The sequence below is a fragment of the Anomaloglossus baeobatrachus genome, chromosome 5 (genome assembly GCF_048569485.1).
Source record: "Anomaloglossus baeobatrachus isolate aAnoBae1 chromosome 5, aAnoBae1.hap1, whole genome shotgun sequence".
In the NCBI taxonomy this organism is placed as follows: Eukaryota; Metazoa; Chordata; class Amphibia; order Anura; family Aromobatidae; genus Anomaloglossus; species Anomaloglossus baeobatrachus.
In genome coordinates this window covers 583,716,366-583,728,541 of record NC_134357.1, presented here as the reverse complement: position 1 = coordinate 583,728,541, position 12,176 = coordinate 583,716,366, and the positions used below count along the sequence as shown (strand labels likewise).

The following is a 12,176-nucleotide window of genomic DNA, read 5'->3' as shown; positions in this document are numbered from 1 at the left end:
TGTAATGACTATATAATATGTGTTTCCCTTTTTGTATTGAATTACTGAAATAAATTAACTTTTTGATGATATTCTAATTTATTTAACTTTTTGATGATATTCTAATTTATTGAGATGCACCTGTATATGTTATAGTTCTAATTCTATATTCATCCACATATAATATGTTTTTGGGTTAAAAGAAAGAAAATATACAATAAAAAAAAGCGACCATCTGCAATGCGACTAACAAGAATCTGTGACCTCTCTGCATTTATTTAGAGAGTAATGTCTGCTCACTCGAAAAATTGGGTGCTCAAAAAAAATGAAGTCACATAAAGGTAGATTATTTTCGGCACACCATAGGTGAAATAATAAGAGTCCAAAGAATAATATTTGCAATATAAGTCCACTTTATATTTTCAAGCAGAAAAAAGGGGGTAAAAAAAAGAGGATACAGATGTCCAGAGACCAACGTTTTGGCCTTTTGGGCCTTTATCAAGGGACTTATCTGGAGAGTCTGTGTGCACAGTGTCTTATAAAATCAGAGAAATGGCACTCAGATGGATTCCATAGTTAGAAGCTTGTGGAAGATGTAGAGGGCTCTGCGTTACCAGGAACTGACAAATGTTTCCTGTATCTATGTTGTAGCGAACACCGTTATACACAAGGACATGTGTTGGACACCAGTCCTATATCTGGACCTGTTTCTTATACTTCAGCGAAATATAGGGAAAGCCCCCTATGAGGTATTGTGTGCACAGATGTCCTATATACTTCCAATATCTGTGTGGGTATGCAAATCATGTGATCCACCTTGCTTAGGAAGAGAGAAGAGATATTGTGGAGGTCGCAGGAGTTATAGCTTGTTTGTTCAAACGTAATAAGAATATCTGTGTATATAAATAATCAAAATGTAGATGTAGTTGTATAATTCTCTGTCTATGTAGCAATTGCACAGACCTATAGTATAATTCAAAGTTGTATAATCATGAAAGAGTTAACCAAAGATGATGAAGCCAGAATATGAAGCTGTAAAAGTGTTATCAGTAATGTTCACACAGAAGGAATGTACGGGAGGTAGGCAATGTGCTGTGTGAGAAATTAGGGAGTGAAATCACTCCTGGTTTAGCTTCAAGGTTATTCATGCTTAATTACTTTATAATTGGATCTATCGAATTAAACGAGTTCAGTTGATGACGCTGGCTGAAAGAGAGCATGTCTGTGTGTTCTTTGTTATATATACATTGATATATATTGGCACTGATATACAGCTAATACGGCACCGTATCTGGATATCCCAAACGAAAACTCCATTAGCAGTCTATAACCCAAAATTCCTCCCTTGACAGTTTGGCGCCCAACGTCGGGCTCCACGGACGCACTGCCGACCTGGAGATACCGATGGTTTGGACGTCGCGGACCGAGATCTCCCTCCGCTCCAACCAGGCTGATCCCCTACAACCCTCGGTGAGTGTTACATATTTTGTATTCACTGCCATTGTGGTTGTTCTTGGAGAGGAGGGAGTGATGGGCTGTGTGTCCTTATCGGTGTTAAAAGGTACCTGATTGTGACTCAGGGGTAGTGCCCGCTGGGGCTCAGAGCACGATCCAAGCCCTGAGGTAAGGATCGAGTGTCACACGGGATCCAGAGGACGGTTGTTAGGGCAGGAAAGACGGTGGTGGCTGGATATAGCTAGTTAGACTCACGTGGTCTGTAATTAAAGACGCGGGGGGGGGGGGGTGTTCCCGTGGCTGAAGATAGGGATTAGGACATTCATTTTGGTGCAGCTGATCAAGTCCGGAGGGAATAAATTTTGTACCCCTCCTCCATATCACGGGATACCCCTTATTACTATATAGCTGAGGGAGCAGCTAGTATAGAGGTGTAGCCTTAAGTTCCGGCCGCGGTATAACGCTCACCACATAGTCATAAATTAATGTAATCCAAACACCACCAAGATAGCAAAAATGTTTAGAACGGAGAAGACAAGGTTAAGAAACCTGAGGATTCACAGAATGGATTTAGTAAACATTCCTTAGGGAGGGGCACGTGCTGGAGACAGTTCAGCTGTGCATCGTGCCCCGGAGATTTTCAGAGTATTATTTGTTGATTGATGCTCAATTGTTTAACAGAATAACGCAGATATTGCTATCAGACGGATATATTGAGGTCAAAGAAGAGGATGAGCGAGGAGATGTTGTGTTTTTCTATATGTTACCCGAGTCTGAGGACAGATCTGAGGGTCCTCCGACAGGTTGTTTTGTTGCTGCCCCACAACCTGATCCCCATTCTATTACCCCGTCTCGGAGATATTCACAGATGCTGCAGTCACTATACAGCATCCCTTAACCCTTTCCACACCCATACTTCTGGTCCCTCCCATACCTGCAATGCCGTCTCTCCCCTCACCGGCCAATCTGGCGTCACGCTCCCCAGTTACCAGTCCCCTCCCCTTGGATCCTCCCTTTTACCCTAGCACACATAGTGATCTTTACCCAGAACCTGCCGAGGAACAGCCTTTATTTAAATATATCCCTTTCAACCCCATCCAGTCAGCGGCATTAATCTCCTTTCTGCCAGATCCCGACATTAACCCTATGCGATTTTATAGGAAGATGCTACAGGTCCACCAGTTATATTCAGCTGCTCGGAAGGTCCTTGTTAATCTCACCAAAGTAAAAGAAGGAGACAGTTTTTGGCCCTTAATGAAACCCCATCTCACAATGCCCACAGGCACTGATGACACCACTTTCCAAAGTGGACAACAGTATTGTGCCGATTTAAAAAGATGGGCTCAAGATCAATTTGGGTATACAACCGCAGCCCCCACTACAGCCCATGCCCCGACAGGGCCCAAACCCCGTATACGTAGCTCCCAATCAACAAAACCAGCAGAGCCAGCAACGGAATTGTTGGCGTTGTGGTCAGCCCGGGCATTTCCGGAGAGGATGCCGTGTCCCACTATTCCAATCTCCTGTCCAAGGCCCCAAAACCAAAGCCATCGTCCATAAATTTATACTGTAATGGTCAGATTAAATAAGTATTGCAGGGGCCTCTTTCAAATTTATAGTTGACACTGTTGTAACCAATTCCATTAATAAAGTGTCTGATATAACTCCCAACCATATTTTGCTATTTTTGCCCCAGTGGGAGTTGCTGGTTCATTTGTTAAATAAATTAAAGGCCGCCATAAATTATAATAGAGGAGGTATTACTCTCACCCTGACAAAAATTATATTTCCCAGAAGGGTGTGAGGAGACTTGCCCCCTATGGGCAATCCCTACTGTGATGCTCTCTATGCCATGTGCTAATAAATCTGATGTGGACTATTGTAGTCAAAAGGGCCTAATGTTGTGGGTAAACTCCCTGTAGATCCAGTAGTGATCTACCTGAAGCCTGGTGTGCCTTTTCCCAGAGTATCACAGTATCCCTTTAAATCAGTCCCAGGAGATCTTCCGAGATACTGCCCACAGTCCGGGCTGCACCCACGAGTCTGCCCCAACCTTCCCTAGTGATACAGCGGGGAGCCCTGGACTGTTTGCCTTTTTGCTGCAGTGATTTCCAGTCCCAAGCTACCCGCTCTAATGATGCTCTCCATTCCACTCCATCAATCTTAAGGCTTCTGTAATATATGTTTCTGTAGTACTTTTGTCTCTGTTGGCTGACACGGTACAAAAATATATTTTATATATTCCTGTAATGAAAGTTCTGCCCATGGCTTTTTTTTCTTGTATCTGTTTTTCCCACCAGCCGTTATAACATTGCGTACTGTGAAGGACAAGGGGGGCCATAAGCCTGCTAAGCCCGCAGAGATATGTGGGAGGGTGTACTTATCACAAGTTATAAAAAAAACTGACGAAGTAGAAAGAAAAAAAAAAAAAAAAGAATGGCTTCTGCAGAGATTTGCAGGACTATATGTGTTTTATATACTAACAAGTGCTTTCTCCGGCTAATAAAGTAGATTTTATTTAATCCTTAGAGTTCAAAATTTGACAAGAAATTATCAATAGTATTCTGCCAATACCTAAATAATTAAATTAATTTTGCAGGGAAAAGTATATTTCTTAAAATATACAAATTAGTTTTTTTTGTTTTTATGGTTATGTTTTTGTTTTGTATTATTTTTGCATACAAACTGCCAATATTGATTACTTTCCTTTCTTTTGTAGGTACAGCATATCTATGAACCGTGTTGTAAGGTTTCAAAATTCCCCAGTAAAGTATAGGTTATATTTATCAGTTGTTTAATTATATTGTCTGCTGTTATAAACCTATCAATTTTGCCAAAATAGTATATAAAAACAAAACATACAAAGGGGGGAAAAGTAAATATCTATTATATTTTTCCAGCAGTAAAAGGCACAGCAGACATATTGGATAGGCTTTAAAGCTGGCCTTTCTTTTGCAACAGTTGTATCATGTTTATTGGACTACTATGAAACATGTCTGTTATAAGAATGATCTAATGCATATTTCTTTTAGTTTTTCTTTTCATAGATGAAACCAGATGGTGGTCGATTCTGCACTGGATATGCTATGGTTTGCACAACATGAGGTAGTCTAAATTTAGGCCACTCCCCCCTCCTATCGGTACAGGAGGAAGTGACGTAAGTACCTCTCTAGATGGGTGGAGCAGAGGTAGGTAAGATAGCCAAAATGTATGTAGGATGTAGATCTTTCCTGTTGTGAAATAAGCTAGGTACGCCGAAAAGAAAATCTAGATCTGAGCTGATGGAATCGGATGGAGATCCTCGCACTGGTGCAGCTGACCAAGAAGCAGTGAACCGGCCTAGAGTTGAGGAGTCCTTTACCATGCATAAAGACCATGCCTCGGTGTCACCGGTCACGTCAGTGACTTCTGTCACTACTTGTGTTCTTAAATCCCTACAGGAAAAAGTGAACCAATAAGGAGTGGAGTGCGAGACGCAGGGAGCCGGCTGACTGAGGAAGGTCTGTGGATGAAGGGAGGTAAGCTTTCTCTGCCATTATATCTCTTCTTAATGATGGCCCAAGTAACATGGGCTAACATCTGCGAAAGTTGGATATCAGTGTGCGCTTTGGTGATGCCAGGGTTCAGTAGCCAGGTGGGCAGACTCACCCGGTCTTGTGAAGCACGTTCTTAAAACAATGAGGAAAAACTGTAAAGAGTCCGTAGAAACACCCTGCACCTGCTCTACCCATTCTTAGATACTGCATACTGATTATAGATGTATATCATGAGCACGTTATATGCAAGTCTGTGCGTGTTGTGTAGATTTCTTTCCAGGTCTGGTCAGAGGCTTTCCAGTGCAGAAAACGACGTCATTGCTGAAAATCCACATAATGCAAGTGGTATGTAAAAAAAACCCAAAAAACTAATAAGTTGTAAACCAATGCGTGTTTTGTTTCTCTTTAGTGTGTGTTATGTTTCTCTTTAATAATAAACAGGTTTCAATGTAAAATTTTTTTTTTTTGGTCTAGCGCAAAGCACGTATAATTTTCATATGATTGACTAATTAGAAAATTACATAAGTGTATTTTCTAATTTCAGATTCTAAATCAGAGTTAGTAGTATATGGTTTTCAGTCAGGAGACTGATTAATCCTAAAAGGACACGAAATTTCGATAAAGCTCAACGGCAGAACAACATGGATTCAAGCCCCGCATTGCAGAAGGGTCGAAGAAATCTCATTCCCCTCTCCACCCATGCCTCAACGTTCAGTCAGGCAGGATTTCCAACAGATCTTTCTTCCTCTTTTCCTAAGGGAACACAGTACCCTTAGGATTTGGAAATGGCAGAAGTGAGTCAAAGGGGGGACTGTTGAGGGTACGAATTGAGTAATCTAAAATACTTAATTCAGCCATTTCATAGACCCAAAAAATGTGGTTTGGTTAATGTAATCTAACCATTTACAAATGTTTTTGTCTCCTACTAACACATATGAATATATTCAGTGATTTTCCTTAATATAAAATACTAGCTATGGATTCTTTCATTTTGGGATAAGTTTTGGAGGAGCCTATCCCATCAGGCTGATGTCTCCCCGGCCTAGTCTGCTGAGCACTGGCAGTGACACACGAGTTGACGTCACATCTCAGAAACCAATGGACCCGACACAACCGAAGCAGAAAGCGGCCGCTATTCTACCCATTATCCCAGAAGGTTTTTCCAAGTCTGCATCACAAACTGTATACATGAAGCCTCATCATGTTTTCTTTTTTTTTTTATCAAGAGCAGATTATCCAGGTTCACAAAGTGGCCCTAAGTGGACTAGCACTGACCAAGCATCTTCCTTTTTGTTTCATATCCGGAAAGAAGAACCATGGACAATTTGTAGCAAATGTCCTTTTGTTTTTTAATTATGTGCTAATTTTTAAATAAGGTCTAGATTCAATCTTTCTTAATCAGGATAATGTGCCCTAATGAGAGTAATAACGCCTATTCTAATTGCCCCTATAAATCAAAAAGTTATTTTTAATGTATAAAATAAGTACTTAAGGGGAGAGTTAAAGTCTGTAGTGTTAAATTAAACCGATCTCATGAAAAGCCCGCATATATAGATATAAATATAATTAAAGTCCCAAATAATAAAATATATCTCAATTGTAAAAATTTTAAAATTTAAGGTTAATAATATTCATAGATATTTTATTAAGGGGGGGATTGTGTAGGTCGCCTGAGCTATAGCTTGTTTGTTCAAACGTAATAAGAATATCTGTGTATATAAATAATCAAAATGTAGATGTAGTTGTATAATTATCTGTCTGTCTATGTAGCAATTGCACAGACCTATAGTATAATCATGAAGGAGTTAACCAAAGATGATGAAGCCAGAATGTGAAGCTGTAAAAGTGTTATCAGCAATGTTCACACAGAAGGAATGTACGGGAGGTAGGCAATGTGCTGTGTGAGAAATTAGGGAGTGAAAGCACTCCTTGTTTAGCTTCAAGGTTATTCATGCTTACTTACTGTATAATTGGAGCTATCAAATTAAACGAGCTTAGTTGATGACGCTGGCTGAAAGAGAGCATGTCTGTGTGTTCTTTGTTATATATACATTGATATATATTGGCTCTGATATACAGCTAATACGGCACCGTCTTTGGATATCCCAAATGAAGACTCCATTAGCAGTCTTCAACCCAAAATTCCTGCCTTGACAATATCTCAAGGGGCTGTATTCATACATGCAAGGTGCTGTTGTCCTCAGTGTTTTGAGCTGGTATCATCAGTGTTACCAAAGGCAAATCAGCCCTCAAAGGGTCATAAGGAACCTGTGTCCTGGACTAGAGTGCAGCCACGTGCATTTAGTGGTCACTACTCACCTGGGCGGTTATCTGTAGGAATCTCCTCTTTACTCCGCTCATCACCCCTCACATATGTCTCTGTAGTATTAATATGGGGCAGATCTTCCCCCTGAAACAAATATTGTAAAAGTCACAGACAGATGGAGAAGTCAGATCTATGATCAGCTCTAATCCTGCCATCTCCACCGCTCTCATTACACAAGTATAAAGCATATAATACTGGAGGATAAAACAAGACTGAGCAAAAGACCTTCACAGCCGTCTACACATCATAGGGAGATTTCATGGCACCTTCTCTCCATCTACCTGATGATCCTGAGGAATATCGGGATCTTCTTGTTTACAGTCCTGTGGGAGGAGAGGACGGGGACATCTCTCTGGTGTTGTCCTCTTACTGGATAGAACTGGAGGAGACACATACAGGGACTGAATTCATTCCTTACATACAGATAATTATAGGCTGTGTGTATTTAGTCCTGTCTATTACCTGATGATGTGAGGGGCTGGGGAGCCTCCATCATGACGTCCTTGTACAGATCTTTGTGTCCTTCTAAATACTCCCACTCCTCCAAGGAGAAATAGACGGTGACGTCCTGACACCTTATAGGCACCTGACACATACAATGATACCGTCACCCCCCGATCCCTTCATAGCGTTACTGTATAATGTCCCAGCATTCCCAGCAGTGTCACCTCTCCAGTCAGCAGCTCAATCATCTTGTAGGTGAGTTCTAGGATCTTCTGGTCATTGATGTCCTCATGTATCGGGGGGTGAGGTGGAGGCCCAGTGATTGGGCTCAGGGGTCTTCCCCATCCCTCAGACACAGGGGCCTGACAGCCCTCACTAGAGGTCTTCTTCACTACTGTGTAATCCTGGTTATGGAGAGACACAGTAATAAATCTCACTACAGACATTTCCAGAGTCCTCACCTCTCCAGTTCTGTCCATCTGTTATTCCCATAGATAAGAATGATGTAATGTGACGTCATCAGAATCTCTCACCTCTCCAGTAAGCCGGAAGAGGATCTCTAGGGTGAGGTGTAATATCCTCTCCGCCATCATGTCCCTGGAAAATTGTACAAACGTAAATGAAAAAACTGAAGAAGAGTCTATGAATAACACAAACCACAGAAAGAGTTGCAATATTGGTATAAAGCAATAATAAGGTAGAGGACGTCCTACATCTAGAGGTCAGACAGAGAATATCTACATCCTCAGTTGGATCTTATAAAGAAATTCAGGTAATTTTCCAGCTGTTACAATATAAAGATGTTAATGTAGAAAATAAAAAAAAAATCCTTTGTCTCCAAAAAGGAAAATAAAATCACAAAATAGGAAAAAATAAAAAGCACCATTTTGTTTAAACAAAGAAAAGAAACTTTCTTCATTGTTGCAGCGCAATATAAGTCACTAAATCAATAAGATTAATATTGTAAGATTTGAAAAGAAACAACAGGAAATGTCTTTTTAGACGGTTCCTCCAGCAACTGCTTTTGTCCAGAAATTATTTTCTCTGCAGTGTGGCCACTTTATCCCTAGGTAATGTATACTATAGCTGACACTCTTCTGATCAGCCACGGTCAGTGTTGGCATCAATCGTGACCTGTTAACCGCCTAGATACTGCTGTCAACAGTTACAGAGGCATGTAGATGGTTAACAGCCTCTTTAACCCCATAGACACCCTGCCTTCCTGTTTCACTTCTATTCAGGTGTGTGCACTCTCTCGTTTTATTTGCCCAGTCCCATTTTGGGAGGGGCTATTTACACTCACTACTTATGTCTCAGTGCTGGATATATTTCTGGATGGATGGTTGTGTGGAGTCACAACTCCTCGGTTAAGGTTTTCTTACTGAGGCATTGCTGTTGTTCTTCAGTTTATTTGTGTGAATCCTTTCCCAGTTATTCCTTCTTTTGTTTCATTTAGGAGGGTTTCCGCATATTCTGTTATTCTTTTTGGTTTCTTGTATTCTATCATTCTTGTAAAACCGTGTTTGCACATTCCTAGCCCTGTGTCTCACCCCCTGCTTGTGTGCAATTCCTTTATGTTTATTGTTGTTTTTGTGTTACACTTGGTTTATAGCTTAAGATGCAGTTAAGGACACTCTGGGTCAGTCGTCGACGAGTGGGGGCGCGATTACGTGATCTGAGGGTGCCAATCTCCGTTGTCAGTCAGGGACAAATCAGGAGCCTAAAGCAAATACTAGCCTGTTTTTGGACCTGTGAATTTTTGGTTTTACATCTTCCCTGATTTGTCCTTCCTCGTGAGAGTGTAAAGCGGGCTTTACACGCTACGATATATCTAACGAGATGTCGGCGGAGTCACGTCGTAAGTGCCGCACATCCGGCATCGTTAGGGATATCGTAGCGTGTGACAGCTATGAACGAGCAGAAATACTCACCATCTCGTTCATCGTTGACATGTCGCTCATTTTCTAAAAATCAAACGTCCGGTTGTTCAATGTTCCCGAGGCAGCACACATCGCTCCATGTGACACCCCGGGAATGATGAACACAGCTTACCTGCGTCCCGCCGGCAATGCTGAAGGAAGGAGGTAGGCGGGATGTTTATGTCCTGCTCATCTCCGCCCCTCCGCTTCTATTGGTCGGCCACTGTGTGACGTCTCTGTGACGCCGAACGTTCCTCCCCTTTTAGGAAGTGGATGTTCGCCGCCCACAGCAAGGTCGTTTAGAAGGTAAGTACGTGTGACGGGGGGATTACAGCATTGTGCGACACGGGCAACAAATTGCCCATGCCGCACAAACGACGGGGGCGGGTGCGATCGCAAATGCGATCACACGACACATTGAAACGTGTAAAGCAGGCTTTAGGATTCGGTTTTAACAGACATGTCAGATGTTAAAAATTTAGCTTGGTGACTAAGGGGTTAAAATGTTCTGTGTCTTTAACCCCTTCCTAACATGGCTATTTTTCATTTTTGCGTTTTCCTCTTCCAATATTCATAATTTTTTTTATATGATTCTCTAGGTCAGTGCAAATCTGGAGATACCAAACATGCATAGTGGTTTTTTTTTTTTAATTTAGTGGTAGAAAGAAAAAAAAAAAAAAAAAAAAAAAATCAATCAGGATTACTTACCGGTAATGTTTTTTTACAGAGCCACCGGAGAGATTAGAAAGATAACACCATTAGGGAGGGACCACAGCCTGTAGAACCCTTCTACTGAAAGACACCTTATGTGGGCGTCACACGAGACGATCTGTCGTGCAATGTGTCGTCGGGGTCACGGTTTTCGTGATGAACATCCAGCATCGTTCACGACGTCGTCTCATGTGACACCTACGTGCGATCGCAAATCGTTAAAAAAATCGTCGATTGTGTACTCGTCGCTTATTTTTAAAAAATCAGTTATTCTTAATAGCGCATGTTGTTCATCGTTCCCGTGGCAGCACACATCGCTCCGTGTGACACCCCGGGAACGAGGAACACAGCTTACCTGCATCCCACGGCACCCGACAGCTATGCGGAAGGAAGGAGGTGGGTGGGATGTTTACGTCCCGCTCATCTCCGCCCCTCTGCTTCTATTGGCCGGCGGCTGTGCGACGTCGCGGTGACGCCGAATGTCCCTCCCCCTTCAGGAAAAGGAAGTTCGCCGCCCACAGCGAGGTCGCTCATCAGGTAAGTACGTGTGACGGGGGTTTAACAACTTTGTGCGACACGGGCAGCATACAATAGATCGTACCGTGTGAAGCCCGCTTTAGAGTTGGCTGAAAGATCTAGCCGGTAATGGTTAAAAAAGGTGGTTTGAAAAGACCAAGTGGCTGCACTGCAAATGTGATCCAGAGGCACATCCGCATGTTCCGCCCAGGAGGTCGACACAGACCTTTTAGAGTGTGCCGTAACTCCCAGAGGCACTGGACTACCCTGAGCTATATACGCCTCCTTAATAGCCTCTTTGACCCATCTAGCAATAGATCCCTTTGAGGCCGAACAGCCCGTCCTTTAACTTTGAACCCAAAAACCACAACCTCACGATCTTCATCTCCGAAAAGAGGCAGAGTCCTAAGCCCCGCCTTCTAAGAACGTGGGAGGAACCCGGTGACCTCCAGAACAGGAAGCAGCAAAGGACAGTGGGTCCCTCGAGGCTGCTGTCAAAAACCAAGGGGGAAAGACCGGAAGGATGTCGGCGCCTGATGATGGAGCCGCAGCTCCCGCGGCAGTGAAGCATGACGGAGAAGTGGCAGGTCCCGCTCCGGTCGCAAGAGCGGAGGACCCAGCGGTATTGGCGGTCACGCAAGTTATGCCGATTACCCTACCTTACATGCCCGGTGCCGCCTGGCTGCCCCAGTATGATGGCCGACCTGATGCCCTGCAGGTATTTAAGAAAAAGGTATATACTGTTCTCGATATGTATGCAATGACTGTCCGGCAGTGCGCATTCGTGGTGCTCGGACAGCTGACAGGCGCAGCCGAGCAGGAGGTAGAGACATGGACTGATCAATCCTAAGATGCATGAGAGGATCTGTCAGATAGTCATACCTTAAGCATACGTGCCAGTGGTCCTGGAAGCCAATCATGAATGGAGCTGGACACTTCAGCTGGAAGAAGCTGGAAATGCTACTATGTGAGTGCTTATACTGGGCTGGGATGAGAGAATCCATTGAGGCATGGTGCCGGGATTATGGTCCCTGTGTGCTAAGAAGAAAGGATGGCACCAGCCAGAGAGCCCCATTACAGCTGATCATCACCAGCCAGCCGTTGGAACTCGTTGCTTTAGATAATGTCAAACTCACACCAAGTAGGAGAGGGTATACGTATGCCCTCACAATAGTGGACCACTACTCAAGATTTATGGTCGTGGTACCCGTCAAGGATCTAACAGCCCATACTGCAGCGAAGGTCTTCCAAGCGCACTTCTGCAGACCTCATGGCTACCCAGAGAGGGTC

The 12,176-nt window shown here is 43.0% G+C and overlaps 2 protein-coding genes across 2 annotated transcripts in view; both read right to left on the bottom strand.

The window, feature by feature from the left end:
• LOC142313138 (uncharacterized) overlaps positions 1 to 7,891 on the bottom strand; it is a 180,911-nt gene extending 173,020 nt beyond the window's left edge. Inside the window, exons 1-3 of the mRNA XM_075352125.1 lie at positions 7,759 to 7,891; positions 7,578 to 7,675; positions 7,290 to 7,380 (exon numbers count right to left, since the gene is read on the bottom strand). Coding sequence (XP_075208240.1) covers positions 7,290 to 7,380; positions 7,578 to 7,675; positions 7,759 to 7,891 — 322 coding nt within the window. The remainder of the gene's footprint in view (positions 1 to 7,289; positions 7,381 to 7,577; positions 7,676 to 7,758) is intronic.
• On the bottom strand, positions 7,888 to 11,890 carry LOC142313137 (oocyte zinc finger protein XlCOF29-like). Its single transcript, XM_075352124.1, has 3 exons — positions 11,769 to 11,890; positions 8,274 to 8,337; positions 7,888 to 8,144 (listed from the first exon to the last, which is right to left on the bottom strand). The coding sequence occupies exons 1-3, from the start codon at positions 11,888 to 11,890 to the stop codon at positions 7,920 to 7,922; spliced, it is 411 nt and encodes a 136-aa protein (XP_075208239.1). The 3' UTR covers positions 7,888 to 7,919.
• Positions 11,891 to 12,176: the final 286 nt, after the last annotated feature.

Coding starts and splice junctions, on each gene's coding strand:
- LOC142313137 (XM_075352124.1), bottom strand. CDS start 11,890: ATGGATTCTCTCATCCCAGCCCAGTATAAGCACTCACATAGTAGCATT. Junction 8,338..11,768: donor CACTGGCACGTATGCTTAAG/GTATGACTATCT, acceptor ACAATTTTCCAG/GGACATGATGGCGGAGAGGA. Junction 8,145..8,273: donor TCTTCCGGCTTACTGGAGAG/GTGAGAGATTCT, acceptor CTCCATAACCAG/GATTACACAGTAGTGAAGAA.